Below are 16571 nucleotides of genomic sequence, written 5' to 3'. Positions count from 1 at the left end.
TAGCTGTGCCAGTTTACAATCCTACAAACAGTGCAGGAGGGTCCTCCTCGTGAATACTTGTTAATTGTTGTTCTGTGGTAATAGCCATCCTGACAGGTAGGGGGTGATATCTCATTGTGGTTTTGATATGCATTTCCCTGATATTTAGTGATGAGAAGCATCTTTTCATGTGTCTGTTGGTCATCTGTAAGTCTTTTTTGGAAAAATGTCTGTTCAGGTTCTCTGTCCATTTTTAACTGGAGTGTTTGATTTTTGAGTTGTCGTGTGTGCTTTTTCTATGCAGTTGATTCCATGTAAGTATTTATATAACCACCATTACCATCAGGATACAGGACTGTCCCATCATCACATTCTGCCATTCTTTTTTTAAAAAATTATTTATTTATTTTAATTGGAAGATAATTGCTTTACAATATTGTGATGGTTTTTGCCATACATCAACATGAATCTGCCACAGGTATACATGTGTCATCCCCCCCATCCTGAACCTCCCTCCCACCTCCCTCCCCACCCTGTCCCTCTGGGTTGTCGCAGAGCACCAACTTTGGATGCAATGCTTCATGCATCAAACTTGCCCTGGTCGTCTATTTTACATATGTCTACCATTCATTTTTAACTTCTCACATTAACGTGTATGTCTCTTTCTCTCTCGCATGTCCACATATATTCTTCACCAACAAGTTTTCATGATCATTTCCTTCAATATTAGAGAAAAATTTTTGTAGTGGTCATAGACAGTTTGCTGGAGGAATTCAACATTCTTTTCCGAAAAGAATTTTCAGCATTTATCCTTTGATAGTCCCATGGACTATAAATTGCAACACAGAATTATGACTTAAGAATGTCTGTTAACAGTAGATTGTTTGTGATCTTAATGAATGTTAATATTGACATCCATTTAGTCCTAGATGGTCATGTAAAAATCTGTGTGGGAGATTTTTAGTATCAAGGAAGATGAAAGGCAGGAAGGCTAATATTCACTGAGCTCTTCTGTTGTCTTTACACTCATACCAATCTGCCCTCTGTAAGAAGCCAGATTGAACAACTATATTATCAGTCTTGATCCTAAAATTACTGAAACAGTGAAAAAACTTCATACCAGAAGTCTATGTGATGTATACTTTTTTTTAAAATTGCAGCTTTATTGAGATGTACTTCATGGGGCATGCAGTTTACCCAGTCAAAGTATACAGTTCAAAGGTTTTTAAACTTAAGATCCCACAAGCCGCCCGGTCATCGCAAAGCTGGGATCCTGCTCCAGTGGTACGGGTGCCTCAGAGTTCTGAGAAGAGGGCTCGTGGGTCTAGAATCTTGACCTCTAGGAGGGGCACCTCAGTGACTAGTTGTTTGATGGGATACTGTGAATCTAGATCTGTAAGTGTTGGAAATCTGCAACTGGAATTGACTTACAGAGATGAATTGCACTGCCAGAGTAAAGAAGCATAACCTTTGGGCACTGTCAGCAGAGCCCATTCTGACAGAAACCGGAAGGTACTGGGGAGTGTCTCTTACTCCTGCAGGCTTACAGCCTTCTCTCTAATGCCTTCTTTGGTAGAGACTACCAGGGAACCAACTGGCAAAGGAGAAATGTGATAATAGAGTCCTAGCCGTGTATCATCAGACAGCCTAGAAGGGTTGGTTTGAAGCTGAAAAACATGATAGCCTAATAACCAGCACAATGCCCAGTATGTTGAGAGGATGAGTAGGAGATTGCTTAATATGAATATTATAATCTCATTAATCCAGTCATTTAGTGAGCACCCTAAAATAATAATCATATTTAGGAGAAGAAATATTCTAAAGCACACTTCTCCCCATTTAAAATATTTGTTTCATTACACACAATTAAACATAAAACACGAGACTGAGCAAAATATTTTTTCTTCAACCCAGCTCCTGTTGACACTATTAAGACTAGTTGGCACGATCAAAAAATGTATTAAACCACTAGGAGGGGGTCATGAGCCTCAAAAAAGATGAACAGTATTCTAAGGAAGTGATGCCCAGATGCTCAGTGCATTAGGACTGTTGAAGGACAGCAATTTGATTTTTTGCTAAAAAAAAAAAAAAAACTGACATGATCTAGCACTACTGTTTCTTTTTATCTGTGTGTCCTCTGTAATGTGGTTTATTGTAAGAAGATGAAGTTTATTTGATTGAAAAGTTAACATTAACCCTGCATGATGAAAATGTTAGAAAAATCACTAAATATAGTGGCTAATTAACTGGAAAATGTCAGTGGAAAATTTTTAGAGGGTTAAAACTCTTGATTCCTTATTCAGGGTGTCAACTTGGATCTAATGCCGCTAGTTTGTTTGAAAGTTTTTTTAAAATTTCATAGTTGGTGTCTTTGTTTTGGACTAGAAAACACAGGTTTTTTCCATTTTAGATAACGTTCATGGTAAGCATGCTTTCAGGTGATTGTTAAATTATCTGAAGATTTTGGTTTCTCTTGTCCTCAGGTGGCTTTCTTTCAGATGCAGGCTGGTACAGTGATGCCGAGAAGGTTTTTCTGTCTTGCCTTCAGTTGTGTACTCTACACGATGAGATGCCTCATTGGTTTCGTGCAGTAGAATGTTGTGTGAGGTAAGTTGGAGCGGTCCTGTGTTACATGCTGTAATGGTGTTAGTGGCTTTTCTAGTTCTAGCTCATCTAAGCGAACTCCAACATTTGATCAACCTTCTGAGATGACATTCATGTGTCAGTTTCACTAGTCTGGCCTCCTGTCTCTCATCTCCAAAACAGAGTTATCTTGCTACAGACAGCTTAGATTGAAGTATTATGAACCAGACTGTGTGTTATATATATCTCTTTTCTTTGTCATAGACCTCGTTTGTTCATTCATTCAACAAATATTTATAGAATGCTGTACTAGGCACTGGATGCTTGGAGAAGAAATATACTTTTTTCTTCGGTGTTTTTTTGTTTGCTTGTAACAAACAAATGTTTGTTTACATTTCTGGAATCATACATAACCTGATTAATATTTTACTTATAAATAACTTCTTGAAAATTCATTTTTTAACAGATATACTTAAAGGCAAGCAAATTCAGAAGGACTCTGTGCTTTTATGATCTTTATTTTTTTGTACATGTAGCATTTAGTTTTAGCTGTTTTCATGTAGGTTTTCTCTTGCCCCCCTCCCCCAATTTGATTTGACATTTCTTTAAAAGAATTTTTTTAATACATAAAATTAAAGGAAAGTTGAAATAAAGTTAAAAAAATAATGAAAATTCTGTCATAAGTTAACCAGAGTCTGGTCAATTTACTGAATTTATTATATTTTTACTGAATAAGTGATGATATTTCTTATGTATCTTAGAAATGAGTTAATTAAATCTGAACCTCTTGAGAGCTGGAATATAGGTTCTTTTACATAAAACCATTGTTGATTTATGTTAACATTTACTAATGCTCTCTGCTCAGTCTTTTGAGGTTATTATACTGTTTTATACAGGGCTCACTTGTGTTAGACAGAACTTCAAATCCTGAAGTATAATGTGGAAACTTAGTTATAAATAATATTTTAGAAGCTTAGGACAATTGCCCAGAGATATTTTATGATAAATTATAGTAATAATTGCAACCCCAATAATTGTAGCCCACCAAGTTCTTCTGTCCATGGAGTTCTCCAGGCAAGAATACTAGAGTGGGTAGCCATTCCCTTCTTCAGTGGAATCTTCCTGACCCAGGGATCGAACTCTAGTCTCCAGCATTGCAGGCAGATTCTTTACCATCTGAGCCACCAGGGAAGCTCCAATAATAATAATAATAATTGTGTGCAGAAGCTATAAAGGGATTGGTTATTGGGCCTATACTTTGTAGTACTGATAAAAAATAATCTGTGTCATCTTTCCTCTCCACTTCTGCCTAGGAATAGGAGACTTGACTATATATCATGGGATTTTAGGGGCTAGCTAAATGTTTCTTTGTGTATGAACTAGTTAACTTAGAATTTTAAAAATCCATTTTGTATGATGTCATTGTAGATTCCTCTTTCATAGCAGGCAGTCTTTTGACCTACAGGTATAACATTTTCTTATATATGCTTGCTTTTTACTCATGAAGTCAGATTTATTTCTTTTGGATATCTAACATTTCTCTTGTCTGTCTGATTTTAAGGCTCTTATATAAATTTTACATCAATATAACCAAAAGATTTTGTTTTTTCCCAGGACTAGGGCTCCTCTTCTCTTTCCTGTTTTTTATTAACTTTAGCATGTAGCTCATTATGTTTGTAAATGTTACAGGCAAGGAGAAGGGCAAAAGGCTCATGCCAGCTGAGTTCTTTTTTTCAGACAGAAAAAATAGTTTTCCTAGAAGCCTAGGCCTGTCTTCCTTGCTTACCTCTCTTCGAAACTAGAAAGCTGGGACAGACTCTGCATATCCTCCAACCGGTATAATGTGGTCTAGGGAGCAGAACGTTTTTAATTGTGCATTTTACTGCTCCAAATGAACTCATGGGTCTACATTAAGGAAGGAGGAGAGGGGAAAATATTGGATAGGTTACTTTAATTCAGTTACTGTTTTGGCTGTCTTTAGAACAAACACATATGAGTAGAAAAAAGCCTGTGCCAAGAAACAGAACTGTTTATAACACTAGCTTACTGCCTGTATACCTAGACATCTTGTTCTTAAGAATTTGAAATTTCAGAATAAAATTGGCTCCTGCACAGCTATACTTGATAAATTCTTGGTCATGATAGGCATACATAAAATTTTTAGTATTATAGTAGTATTGTTTGAAAAAAAGATTAAATTATTCTTAGCTTTAGAGTTGGGAAAACTCTGTTTTGGAGAACAGATGCTAATGAAATCCTTTAGCCAGCCCCAGGAGTTTTGAGCCTAATCTAAGAGTGTGTTTTTAAATTTAATAGCACAAAATCAGTTTCTAATTGGGGTGGAATGAAAGCAGTATAGAGCAGATGTTGGAGAATCATCTTGTCAAACCTGGTACCATTTCTCAGTCTTTGTTTTTTTCCTTGAAGACACGACTTAGTTTCTTTTACTTTAATTTTTCTATTTAATAATTTTGTTCTGCGTATGCCTGTGTCAATTACCAAACAAATCGAAAATATTCAGAAATCTATGAAGAAGAAAATAAATATGATCTGTAACCCTGCTGCCCAGAAATAACCACAGTTATTATTTTGGTATATTTTGGGGATTTTAAGTGAAAAATTGAACTTGCCAAACCGAGAGGAAAAGACTTGAATCTAGATTGAAGAAAGAACCCTGAGCCCTAGGAAGATGAATTTCTTGAAATCTAAGAATAAGTAGAAATTAGAAGCTAGGAGACAATAGCAGTATCTCAATTACTCTGAAAATACTATACAACATTTAGGATAAAATTCAGATTTTTAAGTGTATAGAGACCAAATATACCTCCATGTCTTTTTCCTAAGGAAAACAGTCAAGAAATTTCTCTAACCAGACAAAAGTTCAGTAATAGCAAATCTCAAGGTAGGGGAAGATAGTGTAGAAACGTGATAAATAGTGAGCATTGTAATATATACTAGACATAATGGAGTAGAAAGAGCATGAAGAACAAATTGTGAATTTGTAATATGTCTTATATAAGGATTTTTTTTTTTCAAACTGGAAATGAAAAGGAAATTACAGAAATGAAAACACAGGGATTTCCCTAGTGGTTCAGTGGCTAAGACTCCAAGCTCCCAGTGCAGGAGGTGTGGGTTCAGTCCCTGGTTGGGAAATAGATCCCACATGCTGCAACTGAAAGATCCAGCGTACCACAAGGAAGATCAAAGATCTGAGTGCCTCAGCCAAGACCTGGGATAGCCAAAGAAATAAGTGTTTTTTAAAATAAGGAAATAAATTCTCAGTTACCACCTAAATGTAAGATGATTTTCTTTTTCCACCTGAAAATTGAAGAGTTGCCTTACAAAGCCCCTCTTATTATGTGATGTTCTTTCAAGTCTGTTGTTTTAAACAACAAAATACTATTTGGGAAAGAGATGTTAACCTGAAAACTTAGCCTGTGCCAGCATCAGGAAACTCATAGAGATAACCTGCCCGAATTTTCTTTTTAAGAAAGTAATGAAGAACTTCCCTGGTGGTCCGGTGGTTAAGAATCTGCCTGCCAATGCAGGGGAAATGGGTTCGATCCCTAGTCTGGGAAGATTCCACATGCCCTGGGGCAGCTAAGCCCATGCTCCACAACTACAGAGCCTGTGCTCTATAGTTCATGTGAGGCAACTTCTGAAGCCCAAGTGTCAGAACTCCTGAAACCATGTGCTGTAACTCCTGAAGCCTGTGTGCTCTGGAGCCCGTGCTCCACAATGAGAGAAGCTACTGCAGTGAGACGCCTGCGCACCGCAGCTAGAGAAAGCCTGCAAGCAACAAGGAAGACCCCATGCAGCCAAAAGAAAGAAAGTATTGGAATTTAATACGTTAAGAATTACTCTGGAAATCATAGCCTTATAGTTGTGTTAGGTATCTTTATTAACTGGCTTCTTGAATATTTCTTTGAAATGTAATGGATTAAGTGACTTGGTTGCAGAAATTATGGATGTCCACTTGTCTTAGGCAGAAGGAAAAAGCCCAGTGGTCTTAATTCTTTGCAAATGGTTGATGGTGCCTTTGGATAAAATTTCTAGTGACATTATACCAGGCTCAAAAGTGCTGATTTGCAAACAAGTGAAAATGTTTTACTCTGAAAAACTGTTAGGTGATTCAAAAAGTAGTTTGATGATGAAAATAAATGTTTTAAGATGCATGTGAACAGTTTAGTAACATTTCATAAATTGCAAGGAAGAAAAGTTTTAAAATTTTAATTTAGGTTTAAAATATTTATAACATAAAGATGATTTAAATATTAGAGATTTCAAAATTTTATCATATATATCCCTAAAACTTAGTATGTTCAAGTTGGCAGAAAACCTTTTTGGATGGAAGGTGGAGGCTGATGTTATTATGTTCAGGTTGCTTTATACTGGGCATATATGATAGCCTATTTTAAAAGTATGTATTTGGAAAAATGTAGTACTATAAGGAAGTATTATAAAAGTCTCATCTTGGTGCAGGGAATATGAATGGCTGTCATTATTTAATGTTCAAACATTGTCAGTGCTTAGGGAGGGGTATTTAATAAATTGATTAATGGAAAAACATGATAGACATTCCAAATTAGAATAGTGAGAGTAGAGTGGTAAGAACGATTGAAGACTTGTCCAAGCAAGATACAAGCAAAGAGAATAGAGGACATAACTAAGTATGATAAATGAAAAATGTGAAATAAAATCAAATACAAGTGGCATTACAGTACATGTAAACGGGCTCAATTCCCCTCTCTAGAGACAGTGACTGCCAAGAAGGTGAAAAAATGAAACCCGGCTATATACTGTTAAAAGAAAATAGCCTCAAACTGTAATATCAACAATAAAAGCAGAATTCAGTATAAAAAACCCATTAGTTAATTAAAAAGGATATTGATAATAAAACGTACAATCCACAAACAAAAAGGTCACAAACCCAGGTATCAGCCCTCTATGGCTTGGACAGAGGAGTTTGGCGGGCTACTGTCCATGGGGTCACAGAGAGTCAGACCTGACTGAGCATGCACACGCATAGGCACGTAAGCAGTACACTATAAAAATACAAAGAATTTGATTTTAAAAATATATGTAAAAGTCAAGTATCTCCAAAGTAGGTTAATTCAGAATTCATAGAGGTTATCAGGGTACTAGGTTTTCCCCATCTTTTCACTCCTCTAATCTCCAGTGGTTGTAAGAATGCTCCTGTGGTTTGAGGTATCCCATGCAGATTCCGCATTGTCCAGCAGAAGAAAGACTGTATTTTATCTCTGATGACAAAAGAGCCTTTCTTGGAAACCACCAAGCTGACCTCTTGTGTCTCATTAGGCAGAGCTAGATCATTTGTTTACCTCTGAATCAGTCACTGGCAATCTGAATAGGATCGCTATGTTAGGATTGGCTTAAACGATCGGCTTAAACTAATGATTTACTCATGAGTCCTACAAGAAAGGAGTCAGTGCCTCACAAAATCAGGGTTCTACCAATAAGCATGAGATGAGGAAAATGCCTTGGTTAGGGAACCAGCAGTTATCTGTCTCCTCTCACAGTGCTTTGCTCCCCCATTTAAAATTAAAACCACACCAGATAGGTATTTATTAGAAATACAGAGTTACCTAAACTGACCCAAGAAAAAAATAGAAATTCTTAATGAAATCTAGAGCAAATTGATTGAATCAGAAATCAGAAAAGTCCAGGACCAGAAGGAAAATTTTAAAAATAATTTTTTAAAAAATGTGGCAAAACTAGAATCCTCATGCATTGCTAATGAGAATGTAAAACGGAGCAGCTGCTATGGAATAGTTTGGTGGTTTTTTTAAAAGATGAACACAAAAATTACCATATTACCCAGCAGTTTCAGCCCTAGGTATATATATCCCAAAGAATTGAAAACTGGGATGCAAACAGGTAACTGTATGCTAGTGATCATTGCACAATGTTTCACACTGGTCAGAACGTAGAAATGACTCAAGTATCCGCCGACAAAAGAACCCTTGAGCAACATGGGTTTGAACTGTTGAGTGTCCACTTAATACACAGATTATTTTTCAGTACATACATAATACAGTACTACATGGTCTACTGTTGGTTGAATCCATGGATACAAAGGCCTGACTGTAAACTTATATGAGAATTTTTTTTTTTCTTTACTGCCCTAAAGGGTCAGTGCCCCAACCTCCAAATTGTTCAAGAGTCAGTTGTGGATATACAGCAAAATAATATTCAACCAATTTTGATATATGCTACAATATAGGTGAGTTTTGAAAGTAATATTCTAAGTGAAATATGACAGATACAAAATCACAAATACTGTATGATTTTACTTAAATATCTAGAATAGATAAATTTATAGAAACAGGTAGATTGAGGTTACCAGCAGCTGGGGGATATACAGAGAGAATGGGAAGCTATTGTATATTATAGAGTGTCTGGGGTGATGAAAGTGTTATGGAAATGCAAGATGATTCATTAAAAAATACACTTGGATGAGCGGGAGAGAATTTTTTTTCCCCCTTCACGTTTACTTTTAACATACTTTGGTCATGTCTGTCTAAAACTAGTTATCTTGCTCAATCTTATAGAAATATATTTATAAACTAGTGGCCTTTGACCAGGGGTTGTGAAGTGAAAGTCGCTCAGTCGTGTCTGACTCTGCGACCCCATATACTGTCCATGGAATTCTCCAGGCTAGACTACTGGAGTGGGTAGCCTTTCCCTTCTCCAGGGGATCTTCCTGACGTAGGGATCGAACTAGGGTCTTCTGCATTGCAAGCAGATTCTTTACTAACTGAGCTATCAGGGAAGTAGTGTGGCTTTTAGATTTGTATATTTTCCACTTCAAACAATGAGTAACTTAATTAATTAAATGGTTGCTTTTGATAATAGCTATTAATCAAGTAGCTATGATTTTATGTTGTCATAAAAATAAAATATCGTGGGACTGTGGGTATACGGGAAGTCTGTTTATCTTCTCAGTTTTGCTGTGAATCTAAAACGGCTCTAAAAAATAAAATCTATCTTTAAAAAATATTAAAATAAAGACTGTGCTTAATGGTTATGCCACGTTTGGAGAACCTTGAGAGCCTGCCTTTTCCTTAGGCTGAACACTGCGATAGAATTAGATCCTTGGTTGCACCAGAAGTTTCTTGGATCCTGCATCCTGCTCATTGTAAGCCCAGATGAACACACAGACCCTGAAGAGTCTACATATGTTGAGTTTGCCCTTTTGTTTCAATAGATAATCAGCAGAGACTGGAGAAAATATCAAGCTGTGCTTTTTCTAGCATGAAATACTTAGTTTGCTACCCCCATCATATTCCAATTACTAATTTTCAGAAACTTACTTTTAGGGAGACTACCTACAGTGAAGTTTGCTGGAAATGCAGTTACTAGTATTGTAGAAATGACTGGTGAGCATGTTTCATTCTCTAAATTTAATTTTTTTTCCTCGTTCAGCTATTTGGATAACTATCAAATCTGTATTTTCTTATACCAGTCCTTTTTTCTCAAGGTTTTTTTTTTTTTTTTTTCCTGGACTGTTGTAATATCTTCTGTTGTGGGTTGCCTTACCTCCAGTCTTGGCTTTACTGTAATCCATTCTGCACACTATAACCACAGCTGTCTTTCTAAAATTTTACTATTTAATATGGTAACCATTAACCACATGTGACTATTTAACATTAAGAATTAAAAGTCAGTCCTAAGTCACACTGGGCATATTTCAGATACTCATTAGCCACTTGTGGCTACTAAATTGAGTAGAGCAGATATGGAACATTTCAGTTGGTTTTATTAGACTGTGTTGTCCTACGGCATAAATAATCTCACTCACTTTTGCAGCCAGAGTGCCTTACTATGTCAAATTAGACCCTATAAAAATCTTTGTTTTCTCTACTTTGGACTTCCCTGATAGCTCAGTTGGTATGCAATGCAGGAGGCCCTGGTTCGATTCCTGGATCAGGAAGATCTGCTGGAGAAGGGATAGGCTACCCATTCCAGTAGTCTCGGGCTTCCCTTGTGGCTCAGCTGGTAAAGAATCTGCCTGCAATGTGGGTGACCTGGGTTCAATCCCTGGGTTGGGAATATCCCCTGGAGAAGGGAAGGGCTTACCCACTCCAGTATTCTGGCCTGGAGAATTCCATGGACCATATTGTCCATGGGGTCGCAAAGAATCAGACAGGACTGAGCAACTTTCACTTTCACTTTTCTCTACTTTTATCTCTCTTCACATAATCCATTATTCATGATATTCCAGGCATGTTGGCTTTCTTACTATTCTTTGTTTATGATAGAATTATTTTCCCTTTCTCAGGGCCTTTGCACTCGTTTGGAACATGTTTCCCAAGATCTGCACATGATTACCTCTTACATTTAAGTGTCAGCTCAGATGTTATATCTACAGACAGAGGAGAATTCTTCTGTCTGCCCTAAGCCCCTCCTTTAAGAAGGTTTTGATCATATAACCCTATTTTTTATCGTCTTCATAGCATTTATCGTCTTACTTATTGATGTCTGTCTGCCTACCTTAATACACCATTCCCCACTAGAATGAAGTTCTTTCCCTTCCAGTTGTCCTGAGATGTAACTGAGATACAGTACTGTATACATTCAAGATGGTGTGCAACACAGTGGTTTGACTTAGATACATTGTGAAGTGATTATCACAAGTTTAAGGAGCATCTGTTACCTCATGTAGGTTCAGTATTAAAGAAATACAAAAAATTTTTTCCTTGTGATGAAAATTCTTGGGATTGACACTTAACAACTTTTATATGTTTAACATACAGTAATGTTCTTTTATCATTAAATTAACATCCCTCATACTTATGACTGGAAATAGTAACTTTTGTGTGCCTTTGTCCACTTCCTCTCCCCCTACCTACCCCCTTTGCTAATCGCAAATCTGATCTCTTTTTCCATGGGTTTGTTTTTAACGTATAATTGATCCACAATACTCTTGTTAGTTCCTGTTACACAACATAGTGATTCAATATTTCTATATAACTCAAAATGATCACCAGATAAGTCTATAGTTACATTGTGTGACCATACAGAGATTTTACAGACTTATTGACAATATTCTCCATATTGTAAATGACATACCTGTGACTCCTGCAGCGAGAAGTTTGAACCTCTCAACCTTCTTCACGTGTTTCTTTCTGTACCCCATTCCCCTCTGGCAACCACCTGCTCATTCTCTGTCTGTAACTCTGTTTCTGTTTGTAATGTTCATTTGTTTTTTAGATTGCAAGTATAAGTGAAGTCATTCAGTATTTGTCTTTCACTCTGATTCATTTCACTTAACATAATACCCTCTAGGTCCATCCATGTTATTGTAGATGGCAAGGTTTCATTCCTTTTTATGACTAATACTCCATTGTGTATATATACCACATCTTCTTTATCCATTCATCTATTGATGGGCGCTTCGGTAGCGCCCATATTTTGGCTATTGTAAATAATGCTGCAGTGAGCATAGGGGTGCATACCTCTTTTCTAATTAATGTTTTTGTTTGGATGAATACCCAGGAACTTCTGTCCATTTTTTAATCAGGTTCTTTGTTTTGGTAATGTGTGGATTCTTTGTATATTTTGGATATTAACCCCTTACAGATACATTGTTTGCAAGTATCTTCTCCAATTCCATAGGTGATCTGAATTGGTTTTTGATAATTTCCTTGCTGTGCAAAAGCTTTTTAGTTTTATGTGTTCCCATGTATTTACTTCTGCTCTTGTTTCCCTTGCCTGAGGAGACAAAAAAAATTACTAAGATTGATGTTAGAGAGCTTACTACCTATGTTTTCTTCTAGAAGTTTTATGGTTTCAGGTCTTACATTAGGCCTTTAATCTGTTTTGAATTTAGTTTTGTGTATAGTGTGAGCAGGTAGTCCAGTTTGATTATTTTGTGGGTTACTGTCTAATTGTCTCAACACCATTTATTGCAAAGGCTGTCTTCCCCATTATATATTGCCTGCATAGTTAGAATGAAGCTCCTGATGGTCATAAATTCTTTCTCTCTTTACTAGATTTCACTTTTTTTTCGTTGTGGCAGGGATCATTGCAAACTCTGGGTTATTAAATGAGCAATTTGTCAAGTGACAGTGTCTCTTAATTTTGTATTACTTTAGCATGAAAAGTCTGTATACCAAAACATATTTTTTTCTACTTTTATATTTCTGGTTTAAAATATAAATCCAATCAACTCATCTGATAATTACATATATTTTTTCTTCAAGTTGAAATTTTGGGGTTTCCCTGGTGATCAGTGGGTAAGACTCCATGCTGCCAGTACAGGAGGCCCAGGTTCAGTCCCTGGTCAGGGTACTGGATCCTGCACACCACAGCTAAGAGAGAAAAAAAAAAATCCTGCATGCCACAAGTAAACATCCCACATACTGCAACTCAGACCTGTTCAGCCAAATAAATACTAAGATAAATAAATGGGGGAAAAAAAGAAATTTGGTATCATGGAAGGTACTTCATTCAGAATGTTGGATTAACCTTGTTGCTGTTGTTCAGTTGTTTAGTCATCACTCTTTGCGACCCCATGAACTGCAGCAGGTCAGGCCTCCCTGTCCTTCACTATCTCCCAGAGTTTGCTCAGACTCATATCCATTGGGTCATTGATGCTTTCTAACCGTCTCATCCTCTGCCACCCCTTTCTCCTCTTTCTCTCAGTCTTTCTCCATATCAGGGTCTTATTTGACTCTTGGTATCAGGTGGCCAAAGTAATGGAGCTTCAGCTTTAGCATCAGTCCTAACAGTGAGTATTCAGGGTTGATTTCCTTTAGGATCGACTCGTTTGATCTCCTTGCAGTCTAAGGGACTCTCAAGAGTCTTCTCCACCATCACAGTTCAAAAGCATCAGTTCTTTGGCACTCAGCTTTCTTTATGGTCCAAGTCCCCGGTCTATACACGACTACTGGAAAAACCATAGCTTTGACTATACATACAGACCTTTGTCAGCAAAGTGATGTCTCTGCTTTTTGATACACTGTCTAGGTTTATCATAGCTTTTCTTCCAAGGAGCAAGCATCTTTTAATTTTGTGGCTATATGTAGTCACAGTGATTTTGGAGCACAAGAAAATCCATCACTGTTTCAGCTTGTCCCCCATCTATTTGCCATGAAGTGATGGGACTGAATGCCATGGTTTAGTTTTTTGAATGTTGAGTTTTAAAGCCATCTTTTTCACTTTCCTCTTTAACCTTCATCAAGAGGCTGTTTAGTTCCTCTTTGTTTTCTGCCATTAGAGTGATATACTGTGTTGTTTTATATGAGGGTTTTAGTCTTTTCTAAAAGCAGTTAATTGTATGGTGAGTGTTGGAAGGATGCACATTGTGTAATGTTCCACCTTATTGAATAATCCTGATGATTCAGAATTACTCTTTATTTTTGCCTACTCTGGGTCTTACTTGTGGCATGTCGGATCTTTCTTTGCAGCATATGGGATCTAGTTCCCTGGCCAGGCATCAAACCTGGGCCCCCTGCCTTGGGAGCACACACAGTCTTAACCACTGGACCACCAGGAAAGTCCCCCAAAGTACTCTCTTTTAGAATAGCTTGGTGATTGCCTGGGGGGAGGGAGAAGGATGAATTGGGAGTTTGGGATTGGCAGATGCAAACTGGTGTATATAGAATGGATAAACAACAGGTCTTACTGTATAGCATAGGGAATTATGTTAATACAATATAGTAAATCAACTATACTTCACTTTTTAAAAAACAATAGTAAAATTACTCTCTTTTTTCCTGACTATACAACAGAAAGCTAGAGATCAGAAGATTGTTACCATCTCTCTCATCTTGGGTCATTGATATGTTAGTATTTTTGGAATAGATATAAAAGTTAGATATTAAGTATCTGGGTTTCGTTTAATACTCCTGAAGAATGCTTCCTAACCTCTCCATACTTGGTTTTCTTTCTCTTTTTTTTTTAACTTGGTTTTCATTCATTTATTTATTTTCCACTTGGTTTTCTTTTAAATGATGTTTATACCTTGTTCCCTCTCAGAGCTGAGCATTTTCATAAAATTATATTGGCATGATATATGGACATAATGTTTTAGCCAACATCATAATAGATTCTTAAATATATGTCAGGTCCTCACAGTGTTCTGTCTCATATGTGGTTCGTACAGATGTATACCCTGTTGCTATCTTGACCTCAGTCTGACCTAAAGCATTTTACTACTCTTACATATCACTAGATAATCAGCATGGTTTTGCAGATACTTGTGTGTAAAAAATTCTGTATTTTTCCATCATAGAGGATAAAGGTTATGAAAGAAAGAACTGGCAGTACCACAGTTTTCAGTGAACTTATCTTACTAGAAAGATAATTGAATTAAGCATTTTTATAAAGCAACAAAAAGGTTGCAGAATATACTAGAAAAAAGAATGGAAAGTAATGATAGGTAATAGGATTTCATGTTGATCTTTATTGTCTTCATTATTTTCCAGATCTCTTATAATAAAACTGTATTACTTTGGGATTTGAAACAAAGAGAGTTTTAAGTAATACATGTAGTACATGACAAGTGCACAAAGTATACAAAATATTTAGAGAGGATAAGGAATCAACATTGGATCAGATTAATCACCGGTAGCTTTCTGGGATGAACATACACTTCTTTCTGTGTGTAGTCAGTCCCAGCTTGGGCCAGACAGTTGTTTTCCAGTAGTGCCTCGTTTCTTCTGTCTGGTGACCTTAACTCATTTGGGTGCTATGTAGCCATCTGTAAGAGGTTACCAAGTCTACCATACAGAAAATAGCTATCAGAAATAGGCTCATATTATTTGTGCAATTGCAGATTGCTTCATGTGCGAAATGGAAACTGCAAATACCATTTGGGTGAAGAAACGTTTAAGTTAGCTCAGACATATATGGATAAACTCTCAAAACATGGCCAGCAAGCAAACAAAGCTGCACTCTATGGAGAACTGTGTGCACTCCTGTTTGCAAAAAGTCACTATGATGAGGTGAGTGTTTTGAAGTATATTTCATTATAACCAGTAAGTATCTGTTAAGCTGAAAATAAGTCATATAACCTCATATCTGTCTTAATCTCATTTTCAAATAATGGGTTTACTTAAAGCAATATACATTTGTAATGGAATATTTTAAATAGGCAAAGGAGTATTCTGTGAGATGGATTTTAAACATACACATGTACAATTTTACGTTTGTTTTTAATTTGACTAAATGTACTTCTGCCTAAATTATTTTGACAGCGTGCTCTGTTAAATGAACCTTTAGTGGGTGCTTTATTATTGGTTGTGTAGCTCTGGGTGAACTCTCATAAATTGAAGGCATTCATTTCATTGGGAACCTAGATTTTATTTATACTTTAATTGCATTGTTTTGCTTCTATCTCTGAGTTATCAGAAAGTAGTAGCCTCCATTTTGGCTTTATACTGTTAAATTAAGGCTTTGGTGCTAATGAATACATAGTTGAAAAGTGAACTGTGTGGGCTTAACTCTTTTACAAGGTTACTTTATTTATGGAAGAATATCATAATTATTTTGCACTGTCAGATAGCTGTCATTTAGCTTTAATATTTTAAAATTGCCCTAATGTCAATTTTTGCCCTGCAATGTAAATATATATATATATGTTCCACATTTAAAGGAAAGTTACCATTAGAAGTGAAATTAGAGAATTCTAGAATAACTGTAAAGTGATGTTTACAACCCCAAAGCTAGGATCATCCCACTTTTAATATTTATCAAAGAAGGCATTATCAAAGAATGTTGGAAGTGTTGAACTTGTTGAAGTGTATGGTGAGAGTTTGTTAAGTTTTTTAAGAAACTGCCAGATTGTCTCTACCAGCATACGTTCCCACCAGGAAGAAGTGAGAACTCCTGTTACTCCATACCCTTGCCAGCATTTGATGTTAGTGTTGTAGATTTTGGCTGTTCTAAGAGGCATGCCTCATCGTTTACATTAACTATTTTTCAAAGCTTAATATTTCATTCTAAGATGAGTAAGTGCTGAGGATCTAATTATAGCATGCTGA

General features: G+C 36.4%; 1 protein-coding gene across 1 annotated transcript in view; it reads left to right on the top strand.

The window, feature by feature from the left end:
* The window catches only part of APPBP2 (amyloid beta precursor protein binding protein 2), a 59736-nt gene that overhangs the window by 22497 nt on the left and 20668 nt on the right, over nucleotides 1-16571 (top strand). The window contains exons 4-5 of the mRNA XM_005892308.3: nucleotides 2463-2586; nucleotides 15365-15533. Coding sequence (XP_005892370.1) covers nucleotides 2463-2586; nucleotides 15365-15533 — 293 coding nt within the window. The remainder of the gene's footprint in view (nucleotides 1-2462; nucleotides 2587-15364; nucleotides 15534-16571) is intronic.

This window comes from Bos mutus, chromosome 19 (genome assembly GCF_027580195.1).
Source record: "Bos mutus isolate GX-2022 chromosome 19, NWIPB_WYAK_1.1, whole genome shotgun sequence".
Taxonomy (NCBI): domain Eukaryota; kingdom Metazoa; phylum Chordata; class Mammalia; order Artiodactyla; family Bovidae; genus Bos; species Bos mutus.
Note: the sequence above shows the minus strand (reverse complement) of the source record. Positions and strands in the feature narration are given on the sequence as shown.